The following is a 26990-nucleotide window of genomic DNA, read 5'->3' as shown; positions in this document are numbered from 1 at the left end:
GGATATCATACAATTACAGGCATGTTGGGGCTATCTGTATAATTGTTGGTTATACATAATAATCAGTATATTACAAAACGTTTACACTCAGTTCCCCATTTTTCGTTTAATTTTAGGTGAAATGCGTAGGCCTACAAATATTTTGATAAACATAAAACAAGAAAATACAAACACAAATCATACACGTGTCCTCAGTCTTAAACAAAAAAGGCTTCTTGCTAGCTATGTTCCAGCTTGGAATATTGGAAAATCAATGAAGTCCTTTACAGAAGCATAATTTGTAAAATTGTGCATTCAGGACGTTACAAAAATACTGTGTCCACAACAAAGTCAAAGTTTAAGAAAATTAAATTGTTTTCAATTACAGTTCAGAGAAGGAATTTCAAGATTGTATATGTAATTGAATCTGAAGTCGAAACCACAATTAACCAGTCGGTAGCTTACTCACTTGCATTGGACGAAAGCACAGATAGAAATGACAAAGCTCACCTATCCATTTTCATCCGAGGAGTTAATGAACATTTTACTGTGTCTGATTGTCTTCTAGATGTAATTACAAAATACAACTGGAGAAGATCTTTTCCAGGCACAGACAGGCACCATAGAAGAGAAGAGGTTGAATTTGGAATGACTTGTATCAATAGCAACAGACGGGGATCCAACTTCTTAGTATGTCAAAATAATATACAAACGTATGATATTTCTTATTCTTTTGATGTTATTATTTGTAAACATAAGCAGACTATTGCCGCGATCCCCCACTGACCGCTCCCATCTGTTGAGGTGCGAGTCTCTCCCCCTTCTCTAGCCTTACAGCACACTGTGTTCGGCGGACTGCATCGAGACCACGAATGACGATACGCTTTTTGGAGACCTCTGCTCTTACCAGTTCTTAGCGGGAGGGATGTACAAGAATTTATTCTGCACTTCTAGTGTTCAATTAAATTGACATTTGGACATTATAAACATACTTAGCAGAAGGAAAAAACACAATTATTGTCAGTGTCTATATTTTACAATAATTGTAACACAAGAAACAATAGACTTACTCTGTAACAATTCACAATGCAGTCGTTTGTAAAGAATCATTTATTTGCCTGATTTGTATACAGTATTTGAAGAAAATATAAATATTGCAGTAATGTCGAAAGAACAAAAAACGAACACAATATTTCATTTTATGTAGTAGGTACTGATTATTTCAAAGTAATACTCTTTCATTGTTCCTCAAGCATTATTGGGACCATTGGTGCACAAATGCTAAGAAAGATAATATTTTACTCTCAATTACATGCTATAGAACATTGTGAGGCTTTTACACTGGAATCATTTCCATGCTGTATATTAATATAAATTCACATTATTATTATTAATAAATTGGCTAAATTAAGCTTGGATTTAAATTTATATATAGTTTATTTGAAAAACGTTGAAAGAAAGTATCAGCAAGTTGGGAGCGTTACTGAATTGAGTTAAAAGAGTACTTCACAAGCTGCGAAGCAAGGACATTTTCTTTATGTCAGGTTTAAAGATTTATTAACGTGAGTATATTAAGATAATATAGTAACGTGAGATGGAAAATTCGCCATTATGTATTATTTTTTCAGAAAAATTTTCCGCCTTACAAATAGTTTCTTTCTTCGTTCCCTTACAACCTCAACAGCCTCACATGTATTCCTCACTATATTCTCATCACTTATCAGCTTATCAAATAAAAGTTGTAAGTCGTCTAACCATTGATGGCTGTGTTAGTACAGACTCCAAAACAACATCATTGTCATATTTGTCTTGCCGTGAGAGTACTAATTAAGAAATAAGAGCTGGCGAATATCATATTTTGAGAACTTTACTAATCTGATTTAAATTCTCACATCACTATTAGGTCCACATGATATGATGAAAGCCTTTCATTTTAAAATAATTACTGTTGGCTAAGGAAAACATCATAACAGTTATGTTATATGATTCGTGATTTCTCTTCTTCGTTGTATCTGTGGACTCCTCACTTTATTATTCATAACGCATTCACAATCACATCTCAATGAGCACCCGTACTGATCTGTGTTACTGAAACCAAAGCTGTTCTGCTACTGCAGGTAATATAGGCCTACAGCCCTGTCGCGTTCCCGTCCAAGCCGATTCACTCCCTGCAGGTAGGGGAATAGGAACTGCACGTTGCACAGAGACCAGTGCACAATGTGCGCGACTGCACAATGTGCAGGGTTTTGGCATGCCTGACCTAGAGTCCTCAAGAAACCCGCAACAGTGTAGTTGGGTATAGTTCAGTGGCATTCAATATACCTTATTTTATTTCAAGGAGTGCAGTTCGATGTTCAAAGGAGCCACCGAACTGCACTCCTTGAAATAAAATAAGGTATACCAGACACTGCCTTCAGTGAGGCAGTTAACATACCGAAACAAAACAAGAAGCAAGTAGCCAGTGTAAATAATTTTGTTTTTACTTTGATATATTGTTTTATTATAATTTCCACCGTTAATTTATTTATTGGTGTATGTATTTATTTATAGACATGTACATATACATAGACTGTGTATAAAATAAGTATTCATAATCAATTACTACAATCTGACATTAGGGACTGTAATACATGGTGACAAAAGAAACTACAAACATTTGTTTGTGAACGAATGTTGAAACATCAGGGCAAAAGTACATTTTATGTATTTCAATATTAACTCATTTGAATTGTGAATGTTCATATTTCAATAATTTCATGAACTTGTAATATTATTTATTTCCAAACTAATTTTCACTGAGTACAAGGGAAAAGCAATCGAAGTCACAGTGATCTTAAGGATGTCGTCAGCATATAATTCAGTATATTACTGCAAAATTGATTGCTGTTCCTAATGAAAAAGTGGGAAAGGATGACTGTATTCGTGCTGATAATTCTCCTTTATCAGTCTTGATGAGAAAACACCAAAGTTTACAGTAATGTACTGAATTAGATGATGACATGACCTTTAAAGAATTGTGACATTGATTGTTTTTCCCATCCTACTCTTCATACATTTTAAGTGCAATTTAAGGATTCGAAAGTCTGTAAATAGCAGAAAAATGGGGATTGTTTTTACTTTTTGGATGAAAAACATGTTGTGAAACGGATGATATCAAGAATCTACTTATTATGAGCATAATCTTCTGTTGAACATAAGATTGCTCAACTTACTTACAAATGGCTTTTAAGGAATCTGCAGGTTCATTGCTGCCCTCACATATGCCCGGCATCGATCCGTATCTTGTGCAAGATTAATCCAGTCTCTATCATCATATCCCACCTCCCTCAAATCCATTTTAATATTATCCTCCCGCCTACGTCTCGGCCTCCCCAATGGTCTTTTTCCCTCCGGTCTCCCAGCTAACACTTTATATGCATTTCTTGATTCGCCCATACGTACTACATGCTTTGCCCATCTCAAACGTCTGGATTTAATGTTCCTAATTATGTCGGGTGAAGAATATAATGCGTGCAGTTTTGCGTTGTGTAACTTTCACCATTCTCCTGTAACTTCATCCCTCTTAGCCCCAATATTTTCCTAAGAACCTTATTCTCAAATACCCTTAATCTCTGTTCCTCTCTCAAAGTGAGAGTCCACGTTTCACAAACATACAGAACAACCGGTAGTATAACTGTTTTATAAATTCTAACTCTCAGATTTTTTGACAGCAGACTAGATGACAAAAGCTTCTCAACCGAATAATAGTAGACATTTCCCATAATTATTCTCCGTTTAATTTCTTTCCGAGCGTCCTTTATATTTGTTACTGTTGCTTCAAGATATTTGAATTTTTCCATCTCTTCGAAGTATAAATCCCCAATTTTTATGCTTCTATTTCGTACAATATTATGATCACGATACACATAATCGTATACTTTATCTTCGCGGGATTTACTACCAAATCTATCGCTTTGCTTGCTTCCAGTGTTTTCCCTATTCGTTTTGGTTTTTCTTCTAACATATTCACGTCATCCGCATAGACAAGCAGCTGATATACCCCGTTCAATTCCAAACCCTCTTTGTTTTTTTTATTGGGTTATTTTACGACGCTCTATCAACATCTAGGTTATTTAGCGTCTGAATGATATGAAGGTGATAATGCCGGTGAAATGAGTCCGGGGTCCAGCACCGAAAGTTACCCAGCATTTGCTCGTATTGGGTTGAGGGAAAACCCCGGAAAAAACCTCAACCAGGTAACTTGCCCCGACAGGGATTCGAATCCGGGCCACCTGGTCCCTCTTTGTTATCCTGAACTTTCCTAATAACATATTCTAGAGCGAAGTGAAAAAGTAAAGGTGACAGTGCATCTCCTTGCATTAGCCTGCAGTGAATTGGAAAAGCATCAGAGAGAAACTGGCCTATACGAACTCTGCTGTAAGTTTCACTGAGACACGTTTTAATTAATCGAACTAGTTTGTTGGGAATATCAAATTCAATGAGAATATTATATAAAACTTCTCTCTTAACCGAGTCATATGCCTTTTTGAAATCTATGAATAACTGATATACTGTACCCTTATACTCCCATTTTTTCTCCAATATCTGTCGAATACAAAAAGTCTGATAAATAGCCGATGTGTTACGCCTAAAACCGCACTGATGATCCCCAATAATTTAATCTACGTACGGAGTTAATCTTCTCAAAAGAATATTGGACAACATTTTTTACGACGTCAAACAAAAGTGATATTCCTCGAAAGTTACCACAGTTAGCCTTGCCATAAGATTCCTTTAAATGAAACATTTAGTTTGTTATTAAATCCACATGACAGTATAATATTATTTTGTACTTGATTACTCATTTAGTGCCTCTACAGACAAACACACAAGTAAGGCGGTGTAAAAACAAGAAACGGAGAGGATAGATGACCTCATAAGTCTTGAACGGGTCAGACTCGCAGAACGAAGCTAGTATGATCCATGCACATGTACACCTAACTTGTACTTAAAGTAACCAAACGCAGGACTATAGTCATGAAATATTTTTCTCTGCTGATTAAGCCTGCATTAGTCTATAGTCAAGATACGATCCAGATGAGAAGTTAAAACTCAAAATGTTCTTTTAAAATACATTTCAATTTACAACAGAATTCCATATAATACAAGGAGTAATATTACTGCCTTAACCTGGTAAGTTGAGAGGAATGTATATTACGTAGGTAGTATACTTCACCTCCTCGATTAATTTCGACTTACACAAATCGAATTTATATTTTGGCAGACGCTCTGATATTATTTGTACAGGGACATCGTTTTATTTTTACTTCAATTTTTATTGTACCTGAGTTTTTGAATGTACTTCACTCCCACCCCTTCTACTAATGAAATTCAACCGTCCTCCACACAGATCCAAGACCGCATATACAGTCATAGTAGCCTTACGATCATAGTAAACAGTACGTTCCAAAAATATGTTCGCGTTTTTCAGTGACGAAAGAGCCTTCAATATTGCATCATTTTCCATTTGCCTACGTCGAATCCCGGTTTCCCCCACCTGCTTCTATTCACCTCTCTGTAAAGGCTAGTAGCTGAGCTATCTTAGCTCTTTTCTGAGAACATTAATTTCTGTTAGGAATTGGACGTCTACGTAATATTATACCCATACAACTGTTTAAAATAACTTAAATAAAAGGGCTTCATTAAGTAATTAACTGTCACGTGATTTCCTCCCTTTCTACGACCCTGCGACGTAACCACTTGGACGGACAGTAGATAGCATGTCTGTGTAATTTTATCTTTTCGGATCGGGTAGAAGTGAAGATTGAATTTACAGTAGGCCTACGTAAAATCTCTTTTATAGAGTAGGTACAGAATTATTTAAACATGACTTAGCCTACTGATACGAAGTACGAACCTGGTAATTGGAATTACGTATAATAGTCTATAGTGCGATAATATGTATATTAGAACTGAAGTCTGTATCGAAATGAACGGCCACAATTTAAAAAAAATATGTTTAAATATCCATATTATGATTATTTTTCAATTTAACTTCATTCTCTATAGTGTACGCTAATGTGCTGTAGACAGTATAATATACACTGCATAATGAATACGTCCGCATGGAAAGCTCAGTTCGTGAGTAAAAACACTCATTGTTAATATTTTACTGTATCTTGATTAAACAAAATCCTTATGAAAATTATCAAACTCAAAATCGCGATATTTCCTAGTTTACGTAAATGGACGAACTACTTTTCTTCCCCCCTATACCTAGTAAACTGATTTGTTTGTATATTACGCCAGTATCATCGAACTCCAGTCTTGGAAGGGGGTAGCAAACGGTGTTTCCGGTTCTAAATCGTTGATCCGAAGGTATAGCCAAGTTAATATTAGAAATGTTAGTAAAATTAAAATGATGTCCCTGTATAACACTACATATGTTGGGTTATTCATTTAACTGTATTGAACTAAAAAACACGTTCAGTTTATTAGCTTTTTAATACGTTCATTTCGTGTAATTGAATTGTTTTATTATTTCTCTTTCTGTCTCTTGTAACCCACATTACATTTGACTTCTTAAAATAGTCTTCGATATTTTCTAGTGTTTGCCCTTGAGTTTCCGGTATGAAAAGACACACAAAAAGGCTACACAGTAAGCATGATATTCCAAAAGTGAGATATAATCCCTGTATCCCAAGACCGCGCATTAATGTGGGATACAACATTGTGACACCTCCCACAGCTAGGTCATTGATGGCCAAAATATATCCAGAAGAAACACCTCGAATTCTGGATGGAAGTAATTCTCCCAACATAATATATGGCAAGGTAATCATTCCAATATCATAAAAAAATGATCTTGATAGCATGAGTATAATTTTGACCCACACAATTGTATGACCCGAGTAAGGTGCTGAAGATTCTTTGTAAAGTATTCCGGCGAGAACAATGTCGTGGATGGCTGCTAAAATTCCAGAAAATAAAATTATTGTTCGTCTTCCAAACTTGAGTAACAAGAGAGCACTTAAAAAGAAAGACATCAGACCCAACACACCTCCAGCAATTGAGACCTTGTAACTGTCCATCCAATCCGCTTTGCCTTTTAGTCGCGTTATAATGTCTATTCCAAAGAATAGGAAAAAAGGTTGACCACAGATTATCTGAATAAATAGAAATATCTGGGCCATCAGGAAAGGCTTCAGGATATGTGATCTTAAAAGATTTCGAAATATGCTTCCCACATAATCACATTTATAGAAGTCCGTGCTTCTGGTATCGGGCTGTTGATTCCGATATTCCGTTTCTATCCTTGTTATGAGTGTCCTTAGTTCTCGAGAAACCTGCAAAAAACACACGCAAATCATATTAGTAAATTTGTGTGAATGTTGATTTCATTAAATTTAAGTTACTATGGTTTTTTAAACGCATGTTCAAATTCGAGATACTATAGCGGCTATTTTCCGTGAAATTACTGCAGCACAAGAACTCTTGAAATATAGTGAAATAACTTTAGTTGCTTTCTGCGTCAGTGTTATTTATGAGCAGGCAGCGGATTTTCGGTCCCGATACTTAACGTTATGTGTACTTCAGGGAGGTCTTGAATTCATTGCTACGCTCCCTCCATACTGCAAGGGACGTGACATCTTTTTGCTGTGTAGGGATCGAAAATCCGCTCTCTATGAGGTGTTACCACAATAACCGAATTTGGATACCAAACCGAGAGCTCAAAACTTCAGAATGCGTTAACAAATTTTTGAATAGCTTCAGGAAATGCTGTAAAATAACATATTGTTATTACACGTTTGATATGTTTTTATGCTGTGGAGTGAGAAGTCAGAGTAAGTAGTGTATTAACATGAGGGTTAGCGCAATAGTTCCTAACAGGTCGCAATACTGGGCCATAGTGCCCACCTCTCGTTAATTTTATTCCATTTCAACCTTTCTAATACAATATAATGAAATATTTTGAGTTCAATCCATAAGATTTATCTATTTGTAAATGCTTATTTGCTACGACATGTATAGATTATTAACGTTTTCGCCTTTTCGGCATCATCAGATATGTTAAAAACACGTAATCTAGAACTTGAACAAATTAACGAATATACATTGTAATATACATGACAGATAGATTTTCATGAGTTTTATGTATTATGTTGTTATAAGTAAAAAGGTTTTTGTAGAAAATGATTTCCAGGACATGTCAAATGTGATTGCATATACATATAACTCATGTTACAAACACATATGAATAATTAAATGACAAGCATTAAATTATTGCCAAGTATGAATGTCAGCAATATAAAAGGTTTAAATTGAATTTGTTAATTATGAGTGAAATGGTGATATAATAGTAATAAATTTTAAAATACAAAATTTATAAAACAATAATAGATGATTAATAAATTAATAATAATAATGATAAAATTGATAAAATCTTATGTGACGTATTATCATGCTGTTACAATTGTATTAGCAGAAATAGATGCTTGTAGATTTACCATATCACCATTCTAAATCTACAAGCATATATTTCTGCTACACAATGATGTTTTTGCTACTATTTGGATGCAGTCACCTATATACGTAATCAATAAATTCAAGATTGATGAATGAAGAACAGCCAAATGCATTGCTAAACAACTACCAAGGATCAATTGTAACAGCATGATAATACGTCACATAAGATTTTATCAATTTTATCATTATTATTATTAATTTATTAATCATCTATTATTGTTTTATAAATTTTGTATTTTAAAATTTATTACTATTATATCACCATTTCACTCATAATTAACAAATTCAATTTAAACCTTTTATATTGCTGACATTCATACTTGGCAATAATTTAATGCTTGTCATTTAATTATTCATATGTGTTTGTAACATGAGTTATATGTATATGCAATCACATTTGACATGTCCTGGAAATCATTTTCTACAAAAACCTTTTTACTTATAATAACATAATACATAAAACTCATGAAAATCTATCTGTCATGTATATTACAATGTATATTCGTTAATTTGTTCAAGTTCTAGATTACGTGTTTTTAACATATCTGATGATGCCGAAAAGGCGAAAACGTTAATATTCTATACATATTGTAGCAAATAAACATTTACAAATAGATAAATCTTATGGATTGAACTCAAAATATTTCATTATATTATATTAGATTTATCTGAATACAAAATTAATTGTAAAATACTTTGTAATACATTTGTGATTATATTTATCAAAGTTACAGCCCTTGTTTAAATGCTACTGACCTCTCTTTCGGGTCTTCGTCCCCAGAGAACACGCAGTGACTTCCGAGCCTCATCGAAGCGGCTTCTTCTGACAAGCCATGACGGAGACTCTGGGACGTAGAACACATAGGCAAGGAGCACTAGACAGTTGATTGTAGGTGCGAGGCTAGCTGCCAGCCGCCAAGGCAGATACGTGCCTAGAACCATCATCAGCATTGCTCCGAAACGCGAGCAGGGCATGACAATACCGGAGAAAAATCCGCGAAGGCGAGGGGCTGTCATTTCATCGATGATCACCTGTTGAATTGAGAATATTGTTAGCTATGTACATTTAAGTCTTTGCTTTAACTCTACAGTAGTAGCTGTAAGTTACAGTGACCAAGTAGTCACTTGGTAGTAGTTACGAGGCGCAACCATAAAGTAACTTTCCCACTTGTCTCACAGCTAGCAAACCACGTGTTGCGCGAAGCGACTGCGTGTACGTGATAGAGTAAGTCCTGGCATGGCACATGCGCTAGCGGAACTTCCCGAGTGCTTTCAGTAGCTTCGTTGCATTGGTTGAAGATGGACGTTCCTATTCCAGCTCCCGCCGAGTGTGAAGTGCGGTCAGTGATAAAATTTTTGAATGCACAGGTCATAGCGCCGATTGAAATTGATCGTCAGCTGTGCCAGGTCTATAGACCTAACGTCACGAGCAAGCAGATGGTGCGTTGCTCCACAAGGTCGTGTGTGATGATGGTTGGCCTCTCACTGCGCTCCTCGTCATGCACATTTCGGCGTCCTGTTGAAAATTGTCTATAGCAGCAACACACCATCTGCTTGCCCATAGATATGGCACAGCGGACAATCAATTTCAATCGGCGCTATACCCTGTGCATTCAAAAACTTTATCACTGACCGCACTTCACACTCGGCGGGAGCTGGAATAGGAACGTCCGTCTTCAACCAATGCAACGAAGCTACTGAGAGCACTCGGGAAGTTCCGCTAGCTCATGCGCCATGCCAGGACAGTATTCTGTCACGTACGCGCAGTCGTTTTGCGCAACATATGGTTTCCTAGCTATGGGACGAGTGGGAAAGTTACTTTATGGACGCGCCTCGTACAATCAACATGAAGTTGTGGACCAAATATCCTCAGCCTCATTTTCATTACAAACCACTCTTCCGAACACTGGGTACAATGTTCCTCTTCATATGCAGCGATATATAATTTATTATACTTTGCACTAATTAACAGTCAAGAAAGTAACTGCAGCAGTTTTAACTGACGTCACAGGGCGCTGCAGATTGAAATAGTTGTTGTAAGTACTATCAATTCATTTCTAAATAAATGAACCGGTACTCTTAAAATTGTTCAACAGCGGAAGTTATTTATTAATAAAATATTGTTCATAAATTTGGCACTTGTTTAAAAAAAAAGTGTGGTTCTGTAAGTGTGAGGGAAGTGTAATGGGTGAACAAAATTTGAAAAATATTTATTAATAGGGAACGTAATTTATATGCTTCAGTTCTTGCTTTTATTGCATATAAATATTATTAATAATAATTAGAATTAACTGAATTTAGCGTAAAATATGAGCACGTGTCCCTTGTAATTCACATAATGTATAGTTACTATAGAATTTTTAAAACAAGCAGTTAAAATCAATTCATAAAAATATAGGCCTAAATTTTCAGTGTCCTGTTTCTTCGAGATTACCAGTTAAAAAAACTTCCGCCTGAACAGAAACTAAATTTTTTCACATCCAATTAAACCTAACAATTTATTAATTGATACTCACCAGGCCTGTTGCTGAAAGTACTCCCTTAGCGAGTCCGTCGAAAGCCCGTCCAATTATAAGCATTTCTACATTCTGAGCAGCCGCTATTGTCGCCCATCCAACGACGTAGCCAAATTGACCCAACATTTTCATCTTTCGGCGGCCCCAAATGTCCATGAGTACACCACCACTCAAATACCCAATGGGAGCCATAATCGAGTACATGCTGGCTGTAGAAACGAGATGTACATTGTAATGTTAGGAAAGTACCGTATCTTACGTGATGGAATCATTATAGGCCTATTCATGTATTTAAATGATTTGCTGAAATGATATACTTTCTAACTACTACGTCTCTCTCGAACTCTCTGATGTTATATATTGTATTGGGACATCAGTTTATTTTTACTAACATTTCTAATATTAACTTGGCTGTACCTTTGAATTAACGGTTGAGAACCAACCGGAAACTCTGTTTGCTACCCCTTCCACGACCGGAGTTTGATGATACTGGCGTAAAATACAAACAAATTACTTTACTAGGTATAGTAAAGAAGAAAAGTAGTTCATGCATTTAGGCCTACGTAAACTAGGAAATATCATGATTTTGGATTTGATAATTTTCATTAGGTTTTTCTTTAATCAGAATACAGTACAGTATTAAGAAGAAGTGTTTTTACTTACGAACTGAGCTATCCATGCGGACGTATTTATTGTGCAGTGTATATTATACTGTCTACAGCACATTAGCGTACAATATAGATAGTGAATTTAAATTGAAAAAATAATCATAATATGGATATTCAAACACATATTTGAATATGGTGGCCTTGGATACAGGCTTCAGCTCTTTTGTGCATATTATCGCAATATAGATTATTGTACCTAATTCCAATTTCCATTTTCGTCCATAGTACCAGTAACTCATATTGAAATAATTCTGTAACCTACTCTATCAAAAAGTACCTTACGTACTGTAAATTCAATTTTTACTTCTGCCCGATCTGTAAAGATAAAATTACTTAGACTTGCTATCTACTGTCCATCCAAATGTTGTAGCAGGATCGTAGAAAGGGGGGAAATCACGTGACAGTTATTTACTTAACGAGGCATTTCTATTTAAGTTAGTTTACACAGTTGTACAATATTACATAGACGTCCAATTCCTAACAGCAAAATGTTTTCAGAAAAGAGCTAAGACAGCCTAACCTCTAGTCTTTACAGAGGGGCGAGCAGAAGCAGGTGGGGGAAACCGGACGCATCTGTTCGAAAATATTATTCAATATTGAAAGCTCTTCACTGGAAATCGCGACCATATTTCTGGAACGTACTATACTCACTAACTTAATACTGTTTACTATGGCTGCAAGGCTACTTTGACTTCATATGCGGCCTTGGTTCTGTGTGGAGGACGGTTGAATTTCATAAGTAGAAGGGATGGGAGTGAAGTACATTAAAAAACTCAGGTACGATAAAAATTTAAGGGAAAATAAAATGATGTCCCCGTATAACTTAACACATATATCCATGTATCTACATTTTGACGCTAAAAACCTCCCTGCCTGTAGTTGCTTTCTAAAAAATCTCCCAAAATCCAATCTTTAGTTTTATATCCCTTTATCTTATAATGAAATACAAATTGATTCACATACTTAAATAAGTGTTGATATAATATACAAGTAAAGAACATTTTTCGTGAAAGTGCTTTATTCAGAGTTATGCAGAAGTGGAATGGATAAGTTGTGGATGACCAATTAGTTGTTCAATCAAGTTACCGGACCTGAACCCTCTGGAGCGCTGCAGTCTTCTGAAGTCGCTAGTGTATGCCATTGATAGTCCGGACTCTATTCCGTTTCTGAAATATGTGGTATATATGTTAGATGTTATGTTTTATTTAACGACGCTCGCAACTGCAGAGGTTATATCAGCGTCGCCGGATGTGCCGGAATTTTGTCCCGCAGGAGTTCTTTTACATGCCAGTAAATCTACTGACATCAGCCTGTCGCATTTACGCACACTTAAATGCCATCGACCTGGCCCGGGATCGAACCCGCAACCTTGGGCATGTGGTATATAGGAGACGAAACAAGTCCTTTGCGCAAGTGGTGAGTGAAGGGACCAGTCCAACGACCGCTCTGTGGGAAAGCATTGCTTGAAGACGAGTGTCTAGAATGTCAACCTACCTGTCACCTTCTGCCACACGCCTCTTACCCCTTAGCGGCAGTGAGCCGATGCAGCACACAACACATTCCTACACTGTTAGGCTCCGCCCATTACCTTGTCATCGGCTCCATCGAAATGGCCGATGACGTCTTTTTCTATGAGTTCATGGAAATTATATCCAACAGTTATTATGTACGCTATAATGTTAGAAAACTCTTTGGGGGCCACTGGGGTAGCTCAGGCGTCAGTCGTGTTTGCTTGCTCAACCGAAGCTGCGCTCGGGCGATTTGTTCTTGGGCCGATTGTCTGCTTTGTTTTTTCCGAGGTTGTCTTCAATCGTAAGGCGAATGTCAGGTAATCTACAGCGAATTCTCGACCTCATCATGTCAAATATCGTCTCGCTATCATCAAACCCATCAACGCCAATTAATCTAGTAGTTGATATAGCGTCTTCAAATAACCAAGTTAGAAAAAGCTCTCTGAAAGAAGCGACTTTTAGTTTGTGTTGAGTTTGTTACAGTTTCTTTGCTGAATGACCCTGTATTTTTAATTTCGAAACTTTATACATGCTGTACAGGAAAAGGAACTGGCCACCCTACCCCATCATCTCCTGGCCTTGTTGCCTCATGAGTGATGGCTTATTGGTGTTACTTATGAGGTTCAAACCTGTCTTCGGATAGTTGACTAAACAAACAAAATACATGCTCTTTGTTCAGTAAAGATTGTGTAATGCAATATAGAGTAATTGAATCAAGAGAATACTTTAATAGAATAAAGAGTGCAGCTTTCACTATGATTTAAAGCCTTCTTCCGAAAAAGGAAATTTTTTCAGTTACATAGCGAAAAGTTTGTGATGTGCAATAGAAGCTATCGTTAGGCCTTTCTTAAATGTTTATTTTACGACGCTTTATCAATTGCTATGGTTATCTAGCGTCTGAGTGAGATGAAAATGATAATGTCAGCGAAATGAGTCCAGGATTCAACGCCGAAAATTACCCAGCATTTGCTCTTAATGGATTGAAGAAAAACTCGTAAAAACCTCAACCGTATAACTTGTCTCAATCAGAATTTGAACCCGTCCCGCTCGTCACACGGTCAGGCAGGCTAACCGTTACTCCACAGTGGTGGATCTCGTTAGGCCTTACATATATGTACATATATATGTATATATGTGTGTGTTTGTGTGTGTGTGTGTAATTTCTTATGATGTGATGAAGGATGAGTGGAACGGAGAAAAATTCTCTCCGGCACCGGGACTCGAACCCAGGTTTTCAGCTCTACGTGCTCAAGCTTTATCCACTAAGCCACACCGGATTCTAGTTCCGTTGCCGGATTGAATCCTCTCAGTTTAAGTTCCAACTCTTAGTTTCCCTTTTGTGGCCAACCCTCATGCACTGTGTCACAGATATGTGACAGTGGCGCAGTGTGCAACATACTATGTGCAGGTGCACTGATTACGAGTGACTAAGTGGCCGGGATCCGACGGAATGAGCGCCGTCTTAAATCACTAAGTGACTGTTTGCGCATATCATATTATTGCGATGTACCGAAGTACATATGATATTTCCGTACAGGATTTCTGCATTACCATATAATGACGTACTTCAGTACATCGTAATAATTCTTATGATGTGCCAGTAATAGTGAATTCAGAACGATATAATTGATTTGCATATGGTGGGGGACGTCATAACTCTCACATTCGAAGATCAACATCACCATCCGGAAAATGTGTGGCTTCAACAAGATGGTTAGATTCACATACAGATCATAGTAATATAGACTTTACGCAGATCTTTCCCCGTGTGCATCATATCCTATCTGGTAACATTGTATGGCCCTCACGTTCACCCGAATTGACAAATTCAAACTTTTCCTTATGGGAAAATTTAAAAGAAAGGGTGTTCTTTCATAGACTCGGTATGAAGTTGGTAACATTGATCAAGAGTTACATGTTAGTATCATGTATCTGAGTCACTGCAGAAGTGCCTTAGAACTGCGTGAGTTCAACTAGGCCCTAAGGGTCGTATTCATAAACGGGACTTTGGATGAAGACTTCCCGAAGTCGACTTTCGCAGTAAAGTTTAACTTTGTTAAAAGTCCTATTCATAGACAATATTTCTGAGACCTTGACTTTGACTTTTGTAAGTCGAGATTTGACAATCTTGTTCTGTTGGCAGTCACAATCACTGCCTTCTAAACGATTTAATTTAATAGATAGTTGAAATAGAGTAGGTATTGCCACAATCAAAGCCATTTTTTGAGTCACAAATCAATGAAACAATTGAACATCGGTACATATTAAGCAATTGTTAACCGTTCTTGCAGCTTTACATAATTATTCGATTTAGTAAGTACAAAAATTGACATTTTTAGGTCTTTACACCAATCGATAATAATTTGTTCTTCTACTTGGCCACAAAAAGTCGTAACTCAGTTCGAACAGTCTTGTATATAACACAATTATTCATAACTACAAAATATAATGGTAGAGTTCATATGAAATAGTATTGCCTGTTAAGAATTTTGTTATGAATAAAACAGATTGTAGTTGCGTTAGTTTCATATTAAGCCCTCAAATTATTTCATTGTAAAATAATTTTAATTCTGAAGTTATGGAAGATAAGAAGATGTCACCAATGACAGACTATGAAAGAGACATATTATCCTGCTGACAATTGGCAGAGTTATTCCCTGAATATCTGCAGAAACTACTTAAAATTATCTGAAATCAAAATGCAGAAACATTATGACGACCGCAAGGATTATAAATTAACTACATTTCCAAATGTATAACTTATCCTCTATAGAACTTAATAGTCAGAATCAATATTAAGCTATCAATCATTACCTGTAGCATAAAATCGCGATGAAATAAGTTGTATTATTTGTTGCTGGAACAGATAATCCTCTTTGATTATTTATCAATGAAAGTTGAAACATGACGAGGATATTATACTGTCTATCAAATCTGTACCTTCATTTGAATTTATAATATTATACTGTCTATAAAATCTTTGAATTTATAATCTAAAATAATACGCTAAGGAACATAATCAGCTTTAATAATATTCTAGATGTCTTCAATATTCTCGGAAAGTTCAACAATTTCCCAAACATCAGCCATTTTTATTTTGTCCACGAACGAAAGTCAAAGTCAAAGTCTAGATTTTCGGCGACTTCGAAGTAAAGTCACGATTGAAGTTTACTTTCGTTAAAGTGTCGACTATGAATAGGAAAATAGCGACTTTGTACTTCCCAAAGTCAACTTTGATCCAAAGTCTCGTCTATGAATACCGACCATAAAGGATGTAGTACTGTTAAAGCAAACTTCCCTAATTTAAATTGAGTAAATGAAGTCATTTAAATACACTTTACATTCACCTCACAAAATTTTTCTTTACTTTCCAAAGTAATAAGAGTGTTTTATTTTTAAGTACATACCTATGAAGGAGCCTGTTTGGTCATCCACGTAAAGTGTGCTGTTCTCTTCCTGGAGATGTGGAATTAAAATAACAGTATGAGACATGCTCATGCCAAATGCTACACCGCTAAGGCAGGCAGATGCGACTATGACCAGCTGAAGCATGGAAACAAAATCAAATAAACTCATTGCCAAAAAAGGACATTTACAGTAAAAAACAATATGAAAAATGAAGTGTATTTTATTGGCTATAATAATTATTACTGTACGGATTAATACTTACAATTTTTAGTAACATTACCTAAAGCTACTGTACGATTATAAATGAAATAAAACATTATAGAGCCCTGCGTTTTGTTACCTGGAGTCACCAAGTAATGCTCAACATTGTAGTTGCTTGTGGGGTATAGATCAGTGGCATTGAACCCCAAATATAAGTTCAGGTCTGCCTTCAGTGAGTAAGGCAGTAAACATGCAAAAACAAAACAAGAAGTAAGTAGTCAGTGTAAATAATTTTGTCTTTACTGTGATTTATTATATTATTGTAATTTACACCATTAATAAATTTATTTAATTATCTATTTTATTTATTTTTGCTGATTGTAATACAGGCAGATAGGTAAATATATTAATAGTTAGTGCCTTGAATCTTCTTCTTTTTCTTTTCTTTTTTTTTTTTTGCAAAATAAACCGTTTAGCAATGAATTCAAATTGAATAATTGCGAAAATCGTTGAAAAATTAATCTTGCCACTCAGCGCACTGTCGAGTGCGTGTGACTGAGTACAGCAGAGGGGAAGGATGAGATAAGGGATGGGTGGCCTAGCTTGCTAGATTATTGCAGTAGCCGTGATGTTGCCAAATGCTTCATAGAAATATAACGATTTCCTGTAAAACGGTGAATGTTAGAAGAAAACTTATTTAGATTTTTCAAACCTCTCCTCATGATCTATTACAGGCATGTCAAAGCTCCTGCACTGTGTGCTCTCAAGCACCAGCACAACATTTCCCTAAGAGCGATGCTTATACTTTATCTTCCTAGAAAGTGAATCTTGTCGGAGTTGTATAGCTTGTGGTATGAGCACGCATCCCTGATCTATTACCAGTTTTACTTTTGTGCAGTGGTTAGCTTCCCCTCTATATAGGTACATTATTAAGCCCACTTTTATTCATCATTTCCAAAGCAGATGTAACCCTAGTCATCAACGAGAACACGAGAATATATCGCTCATATGCTGCAATAGTGACACATCTCAAAATTTCAAGTTTTTAGTTGATAGTATAGAAAGAACTGTTATGTCATAACGATTCTTTCTGTACTATCAACTAAAAAAATTTGCTATTTTTTAGATGTATCACTTTTGCAGCAAATGAGCGAAATATATGCACGCAGACGGCATTGCTCTCATTGCTCTCATAACAGCAAGATGCGAAGACCTACAGGAATCTTTCAACCAAGTTGAAATCTGGGCCCAGGAATACGATCTCAATGTAAACCCACAGAAAACAATTTACATGGTCTTCAGAAAAGGGGGCAGACTCACAGCAGTAGACAAAATAACGCTCAACAATTCAACACTCGCCATGGTTAACAACTTCAAACATCTAGGAGTTACCTTCCAAAGCTGGGGGAAATATATTCACGCAACACACAACAGACAGAGCCATCAGAGCAACAGTGGCAATGAATGACATAAAAGACCTCATCAGGGTGTCCACCAAAGCGGTCATGCAGCTCTTCGGGTTCAAAGTACTCCCAATATTAACATATGGTATATAGGCCAGATGGGAACTTTTAAATACGAAGCAATCTGAGGCAAATTGAAAAAGTAAAGGCTGCTTACCTAAAAGAAAAAAAATATTGGTATCTCGAAATTCACATCATTCCACCTCACCTATGAGCTTTCAGTAGAATCTTTTCTCATCGAAGAACTACCCCACACGATGATACGTAGGGGAGAGTCGGGTAGTATCGGACATCGGGTAATATCGGACAGAGAGTTTCTTTCATCTACCACACGATGATAGTACCTGATTGACATGGTTACGTTTCTGTGATGTCGCGTAGAGATAAGTAACCATGCCATTCGACCTCATCAACTAGGATTTGGTTCTCCTAAAGGTTGTGAATCTGTTATACACTCTGTAAGATCCTTCTTACATACTTATGATAACTCAGATAAAATTCTATTGAAGATAGATTTTAAGAACGCATTTAACTGCATTGAACGTGATATCATGTTAAACTCTTTTTTAGAAAAATTCCCCAGCTTTTACCCTTTTGTTTGGCAGTCTTATAGATATTCGTCCAATCTATTTTTTAATTCCAAAATTATTTTATCACAAACAGGCTGTCAGCAGGGAGACCCTTTAGGGCCTTTACTCTTCAGTCTTACAGTCCACTCCCTCATCCAAAAATTAACTAGTGACTTAAATCTCTTTTATTTGGATGATGGGACTTTAGCTGGAGATTCCCATGATGTTCTTTGTAATCTACAGAAAATCATTCATCTTGGGTCCGAACTTGGTCTTGAGATTAATCCTAATAAATGTGAAATTTATTTTTGTTCTGCTATTAACCCAAATATTTTATCTTCTTTCCAGAATATTGCTCCTGGCATTAAAACTGTCACAAAGTCAAATCTGTCCGTCCTGGGTTCTCCCATCTTTTTAGATTCTGTTGATGAAATAGCTACTCAAAAATTGGAGCTCCTGAAAACTCTGTTCGGTCGTCTTGAACATTTTCATCCCTAAGTCTCTTATTTCATTGTCAAAAATTGCCTATTAATCCCTAAATTCACTTATTTTTTAAGAACTACACCCTTATTTCTTTTTCCTACTTTTCTCCAGCAGGCAGATGATTTATTAAAGCAGTCTTTACAATCTATTTTAAATACTTCTTTTGACAACAACAGTTGGGTACAGGCTTCTCTCCCTATTAAATTAGGAGGCCTCGGTATTCATACACTTACTGATATTTGTATACCAGCTTTTTTATCTTCACTCTTTGGCGTTATTGACTTCATCAAATTTATTTTCCCTATTTACAGTGATGCTGTCGACATTTGCTATGTTCCTGAAGCCTTAAATAAGTGGTACGAAAAAACAAATAACTTTGCTCCTCCCCAGAATCCAGCCATTCAAAAAGCCTGGGATGAGATTATTGCAGGTCAAATACTTGATTCTCTTATATCCTCTTTCACATCTGACAAGGACATCGCTCGTATTAAAGCTCTCCAAGAGAAGGAATCTGGATCTTGGCTCCATGCTCTGCCTTCCTCCTATGTTGGTACCTTGATGGACGGTAAATCTTTCCAAATCGCTACTGCATTGCGTCTGGGCTGCAAAATTTGCCATGTACACCAATGTATATGCGGAGAGACTGTGGATTCCTTTGGACGTCATGCCTTAAGCTGTGCCAGAAGTAAAGGCCGCCTTCCTAGGCATTCTGCTATTAATAACATCATTAGTAGATCTTTAACCTCCTGTGACATTCCAACTCTTCTTGAACCATCTGGTATTAGCCGGTCGGATGGTAAACGACCTGACGGCTTGACATTAATTCCTTGGTCCAAAGGTAAATCACTCATCTGGGATTTTACATGTGTAGATACATTAGCCCTTTCCCATTTAAAATCTTCTGTCAATTGTGCCGGATCTGCTGCTGAATCCGCTTATCATGCTAAACGACGCAAATATGAACATTTAACATCAAATTACATCTTCGTCGCTTTTGCAGTTGAGACCTTTGGTCCGTGGTGTAGAGACGCTAAAGATCTACTCACCCAAATTGGTACACGCCTACTGTCCCGTACCGGCGATCCTAGATGTATCAATTTCCTTCGTCAACGCATTGGAATAGCGGTTCAGCGAGGGAATGCTGCCTCCATCCTGGGATCATTTCCTAACTCTATTTCGTTAGAAGAGATCTTTCTCATTTAATGTGTAGCGTACCTGCTTGAGCACGGGTAGAAAGTTCACAAGAACAAAACTTCCACGAAGAAAGGAGAGAGGATGTCCGATCTTTAATGAAGCCATGGTCGAGAATATCCACAAGGCGAGGTGCTCCCCATCGGCAACATGAAGATCAACTCTATGTCTGAGTTACGACGGCTGGCCGGCGTCAAGAGCATGGGCGATGCGGAATGCCCCACGCTGCTGGACATCGAGATCTGCAGCGAGTAGGACGACCCCAGGCAGCGCCCCAACTTCGGCGTCAAGTGCAAGATCTTCGAACTGGACGCTTGCCAAGGCATCGGAAAGGTGTGTCTGGTGTACCTTCACAAGAGCGAGTGCGAATCCGATCTAAAACGAGAGGACCCCAAGACCTGGCTGCTGGACAGAAGTTTCGAGTGGCACTACCTGGCTGCAGGCTTCACGCAGTACTTCCGCATGATGCTGGTACACCAGGGTTTCCCCCAGTGGCAGTTCAAATTCACGCCCATGGACCATTATTATGAAATTAGTTTACAATGTTATACTTATCGCATGAGGTAATATATGAAGAAACAGTAAAATAAAAACTGTTAAGAACTTAAAAAAATAAGTAAATAAGAAATAAATAAATAAATAAGTAAATAAATTAAAAAGAAAAAAAAAGGTACTACCATATGGTGGTAGATGAAAGAGACGCACTGTCCGATATTACCCGATGTCCGATATTACCCAACTCTCCCCTAATACTACTCGGCGAACTTCAGCAAAAGAAAGAAAGTTCTGGGAGAAATTCTACGGTACAGATGCTATGATAAATAGCGAATGGACGAGCGCTAACTACTTTCTGAGGCGTTTGATAAACCGAATGCATGTACAGTTTCCCTGGAAAAGAATGAGAGGATTGAATATTCGTAAGTCTCAGATGTAAGACACTGCGCATGATCGGAGACCAGAGCACTGATACACAAGATAACGAATATTGAGTTACTTAAATGCAGGCTATTTGATTTGTTACTAGCTTCGTTCCGAAATTCACTTCAAAAACAGCAAAAAATATTATAATATTACGTAAATAAAAGATAAATATATACATAAATCGTGTAGTTAAATCGACAATGGACCTTCATGACTAGATAGACACTCCGCACAGAAAGGAAAGCTTTCTGTCGTTTCAGTGCCTCTGACGCTAAGACTTCTGCATGTTGTGTAGAAAAGAGCGAGTTCGATTCTTAGTCTATATCAACGATTTTTTTTGTCTAAATAACGTTGAAATAGCTAACTAACGTTGCAATAGAGTTTAAAAAGTCCTCAGATTAAGTGTTAATGATCACAGACAATACAAAATTATAAGATATAATATTATAAACGTTAATCTAATGAATGCATTTATACACATATGCATTGTAAATTCATATATATTAAAACTAACAATTAAAATGAAATTAAAAAATATTCCTAAGCCACAGAGACAAACTTTTACAAAGGTTTAGAGTCCTTAGGCTATGTCATTTAGTGAGTAATTATTACAATATTTCATTAGTAGCTTTCCCATATGTGTAAGAAATGCACTCCCACAAAACAATTTTCGTTAAAAGTGTGGCTTTAGATTATTTCATTCTCACCCCTTCAGTTGATTTTTAACTATTTTATCTACGTGTTTGCAATAGTGTTTCATTTAATGTGCATTCAATTTTATTCATGTTATGATTGAATGAAAAAGCACTGTTGCAGTTATTGACTAATTACATATATTAATACTAATTATTAAATGCATCTGTTAAGTAACCAATTGCAGTATCTTTTGCAAAATCCTGAATGTTTAAGTTGTCAATAATATTTCCGTACTATATACTATAAGACGTTAAAAGAATTTGCAATAGATTTGGGATCCTCTACTTTATAATCACTGGTTTTAATGAAAAAAATATTTTCTTTTTTAGGATATCTACAAGTTTAACTTTAATAATATTCCGAATAGCTTTAATTGCATTATCTGAATTTCGTACTTTTCTATTCAAATGTATTCTATTTCTCTCTTTCATAATTTTTGATAAATTACGCTGTACTACTTGTAGTATTTAAGAACATGAGGATCATTACATTGCAACTCATTACATATAGATTCTTCTTTTTAATACATGAGATTTTTAAGTCCCTGCGTCATCTAGATTTTTTTACTTTTTAATTTTTTCACAACATTGAGTGGAGAACATCCACTGGAGTGATTCTGAAATTAAGTGAAAAATACAATACATTTACTCTTAATATCAGTAGTACCAGTACCATATATGTTTTTCCAAGATTCATTTTGCTCACATAAATGTAAATAATCACTAGATACAGCATTTACGACCCTTTTTAATTTTTAAATTAATATTTTGAAATTGTTCAGTGGCATTGGAAACCCCTAGGATTTGTTTATCATGTTCAGACAAGCCAGTGATTATAGATTCTGTCGAATAGAAATTCAGTCCAATTCTGTGTACAAAACTTATATCAATGGCTGTGCTACTTCAGTTCGTATGCTGGTGGGAAAATTACGCTACGACTAAGATTGTCAGTTTCAAGGAGTGAATTTAATTTACTTTTACGGAAAAGTTCCGAGAGATAATCTATGTTTATGTCACTACAGAATAGCCACCAACGCCCTCGAAATCGAGGCGAATTGTGGAATAAAGTTGTTGACACCTGTGAAGATCTCGCCGGGGATCAGAACTTATTTCACAATCTCGTGACATCCATATCGGATTGACTTAGAACTGTAATAGAAGCTGATGGCATGTGGACAAGATTTTAAGTTAACAGGTCTCTTTTTGGTTCTTATGATTTTTGTTTGAGGAAGAATACTTTTAACTTCCAAGTAAGATTTATTTATTTTTTTTGACGACGTTCAGCCCACTTGTAAGACCCAGAAATTGGGCATAAATTATTCCATATTTTTCGACAAATTAGACAGTCGAGGAACTCTGAAGAAATTAATTACACCTCAATAAAAAAAGTTTTACCCGGGATCGAACACGAGACGTTTCGGTTATATAGTTGAACCGACACGCTACTATATGAGCTACCGAGAGAAGACAGTGACAGCAGCAGTCCAGAATGTAGATCCCATAGCAGACATTTGCCACTCGGTACAGAGAAGCAATGATATTTTTATATCTCGAGCTATGTTGTGAAATCGTGGCCTTAAATGGCTATCTTCTTCGTGATCCTTATTCTGGTCCTTGTCCTTGTTGTGGTCCTTGTAACAATTCTTGTTGTATTTGTCATAGTTCGTATTGTTACGTCGATATCGAGTGAACCGCGCTGTAGAACTTTAACTTCCGACGACCAAGAGTCGTCTCATTCCTTTTAAGGGTAACTGTACATGGCTTCCATTTTAAGCTCACCAGAACAAAAGTCTACCATGAACCAAATAACGAGTGTATATGTGGTTACTCTGAACAACTGTGAGAGCGATATGTACTAAAGTGTCCTAACCGAGGAGATTCCATAACAGAGTTTTTTTTTTTATCGAGTGATAAACTTAATCTATTCACATTTTGTGCGCATTCTTTCCTTCATCCATATAGGTATACCTTTCACACATTAATTTGTGCTTACATTCTCTTTGAAGTGTAACTTAATTTTTATCCTATAATTAGTTGCCGTGAATTTATCATAAATTGTTCTTAGATTCTAGGACAAATTGTTTCGTTTCAGGTCTCTATTCTACACCTATGTCAGTAAATGAAAAAGGAGCAGATTAAAAAATTCAACATTCATTTCACTTCTAGGTTTTAGGATCTTATAGGAAACCCTATTAGGAATATCAAATATTAGGGTTCCTTATCTTAAAATAGTCATATTAAAACCTTATTATTTGTATCATTTTGGCATCGTTAGCGTGAATTTTCTGTATTTACGTTGTTTTATTAATTTTTTAAGACGACAATGCATTTTCCTTATGTAGAGAAAGTCTCAACATTTTTTTTCCGTCTAGCGTCAGACATAGAGAAGACTAAAGAGAGGAATATGAACTCCATTATTGGATGCATTTAAATGTTTTTGTCTTACTTGAGGAAAAAGTGGTCTTGATGTAAGGAGGCTATTAACGTCTTCAGGTGAACCTTTAAGAACGTTGTCTTCATTACACTCTTCTTTTCCATCAGTGAGAAGTGTGTCTTGCATTGTCCGCTCTTCCTGTTCTTGAGCACTGGAAATGAAAGCAAAATGCATAAACGTGTTGTATTGTAAACTTTTACGACATAGTTCATACGCGTATTACATTAATCCATCTGAAGTATAATAATGAATAAACCCTTCTGGCGATCTAAAACAAAATTCTGTACATACGAGTTGTTACTGGTTTGGTTTACCGACTTACGGCAAGTGGATCGGCCTGCCGCCCACTCTGCTCCTCGGTTCCCTTTCACTTTGGACGCGCCAATGCGTATCTATATGCACTGTGCGATTTTTGAAAACAGTTTCATGTGAGAATGAATTGCTATTTAACTCTAGAAAAAAGTGTTTGTGGGGAAGACATAATTATAAGTATGAATCGGCTCGTTGCACAGTGGGTCAAAACGAAAATCTAGCTGGACAAATTTAATAACTTATATTTTATCTAACAAATTTTGCACAGGAGTTACGGGTGCTATATATTTTATTTGTACAGACTCATTATCTTTGTGTAAGAGTAACTACCCCTTTGTGTACAAAATATCATTATGTTTGTATTAGAGTAACTAGTCTACCCCTTTATTGGAGATGGCTTTAGACAAAATTAATAGATTTTCTCCTACCTAGCAGATTTTCATGAAACTTTGTACAGGAGTTACAGGTAGTATATTATTTTTACGTACAAACTCTCATTATATTTGTGTAAGAGGAACTACCACTTTATAGGGGTGGTTCTAGACAAGATCAATAATTTTTCTCTTATCAGACAAATTTTCATGAAAATGTATATAGACGTTACAGGGAGCGTATATTACTTGTATACAAACTTTCATTACGTTTGCGTTAGGGGAACTAACCCTTTAGTGGTGGCGGTTTTGAAGAAAATAAATGAATTACAGGTAGTATATATTTGTTGATATCAGACAAGGGTAAATGTGATCAAGGATGAGAATGGTGACTTGCTTGCAGACTCTCATTCAGTCCTGAACAGATGGAAGAACTATTTTAGACAACTACTAAATATACATAGGCCAAATAGAAAGGATCAGGACGAAATGTAAATACAAACTGCTGAGCCATATATACCCGAACCCACACTTTCTGAGGTTGAAATTGTGATAGAAAATCTGAAAAAGTGTGGGGAGGCCAAGACGTAGATGGGAGGATAATATTAAAATGGATTTGAGGGAGGTGAGAATTGATGGTAGGGACTGGATTAATCTTGCTCAGGATAGGGACCAATGGCGGGCTTATATGAGGACGACAATGAACCTCCGGGTTCCTTAAAAGCCATAATTATTAAGTATATATTTATTGCGTACAAATTTCTCATTACGTTCGTTTAGGACAAACTACCCCTTTTATAGGCGGTGGTTTCAGATTATTATTCTAACATATTTTCTTGAAAAGTTGTACATGAGTTACAAGTAGCATTTTTGTGTACAAAATCTCATTGCGTTTGTATAAGAAGACTTATGCATTTATAAGGGTGATTTAGAGAGAATGTAACACTTTATGCACTGTAAATGGCATATGGTACCACGCATACCGATTTAGATATAATTTTGTTGTTTTTTGTGCATATTTGTTGAATGAGACTATGTTGTTTGGAAACGGACAGGAAATTGTAGACAAAATAATTTAGAGTTGTCTTATTAGTTCATCATTAACACCTGCAATGTTAGAAGACAAAACAGGATCGTCAAAGATGTGTCGGGCAGTGTTACCATCAGTGTTCAGAGCAAAAGTGGTGTAAGTCAAGAATGGATAATGAGGGTTAAAGTAAACATTCTGTCAAATACAGCGCAAAGTAGCAATTAATATTCAATTTATTTAAACTATTAGTAGTTAGTGGATAGCAAGAAGGACATATTAATTGCTAGTAGCAATTAATATTCAATTTATTTAAACTATTAGTAGTTAGTGGATAGCAAGAAGGACATATTAATTGCTACTTTGCGCTGTATTTTACAGAATTTTTACTTTAAACCTCATTACTAAATTTTGACTTACACCACTTTTGCTATGAACGGCTCATTTGATGTTCCACTATCTCCAGGTCTTGGTTGGTCAATAAACAGACACATCTCTGATCGAATTTTTTTTTATATCTTTCACTTTTATTTTGTCTTCAGATTTCTTTACTTAGGCCTACTATTTCTTAATTTTAACCCTATACGAAATGTGCAAGAGGCATTCGAAAAACGAAATGAAGCAATGAAGGGTTGAAAGTACAAATTTATTGTTTTGTTCAGTACATGGTTTTTCCAAAACATCAGTCTTATTCATTGCCTTCGGGCCAGCACCACATACAGAACATCTTTTCGCT

General features: G+C 36.2%; 1 protein-coding gene across 1 annotated transcript; it reads right to left on the bottom strand.

The window, feature by feature from the left end:
- Positions 1 to 890: 890 nt before the first annotated feature.
- Positions 891 to 24692, bottom strand: LOC138709301 (facilitated trehalose transporter Tret1-like). The gene is made up of 5 exons (XM_069839974.1): positions 24557 to 24692; positions 16587 to 16722; positions 11001 to 11209; positions 9241 to 9516; positions 891 to 7304 (listed from the first exon to the last, which is right to left on the bottom strand). Exons 1-5 carry the CDS (start codon positions 24668 to 24670, stop codon positions 6453 to 6455), a joined length of 1587 nt encoding a protein of 528 aa, XP_069696075.1. The 5' UTR covers positions 24671 to 24692; the 3' UTR covers positions 891 to 6452.
- Between the last annotated feature and the right edge of the window lie 2298 nt (positions 24693 to 26990).

This window comes from Periplaneta americana, chromosome 11, assembly GCF_040183065.1.
Source record: "Periplaneta americana isolate PAMFEO1 chromosome 11, P.americana_PAMFEO1_priV1, whole genome shotgun sequence".
NCBI classification, from domain to species: Eukaryota; Metazoa; Arthropoda; class Insecta; order Blattodea; family Blattidae; genus Periplaneta; species Periplaneta americana.
This window is presented reverse-complemented; position numbering and strand designations above follow the sequence as displayed.

Bases quoted from the DNA above. Each gene is read 5' to 3' on its own strand.
- LOC138709301 (XM_069839974.1), bottom strand. From the start codon at position 24,670: ATGCAAGACACACTTCTCACTGATGGAAAAGAAGAGTGTAATGAAGAC. The intron at 16,723-24,556 runs GTAAGACAAAAA...TCCATGCTTCAG, and splicing joins CAAGACCACTTTTTCCTCAA to CTGGTCATAGTCGCATCTGC. The intron at 11,210-16,586 runs GTATGTACTTAA...TCGTTTCTACAG, and splicing joins CCAAACAGGCTCCTTCATAG to CCAGCATGTACTCGATTATG.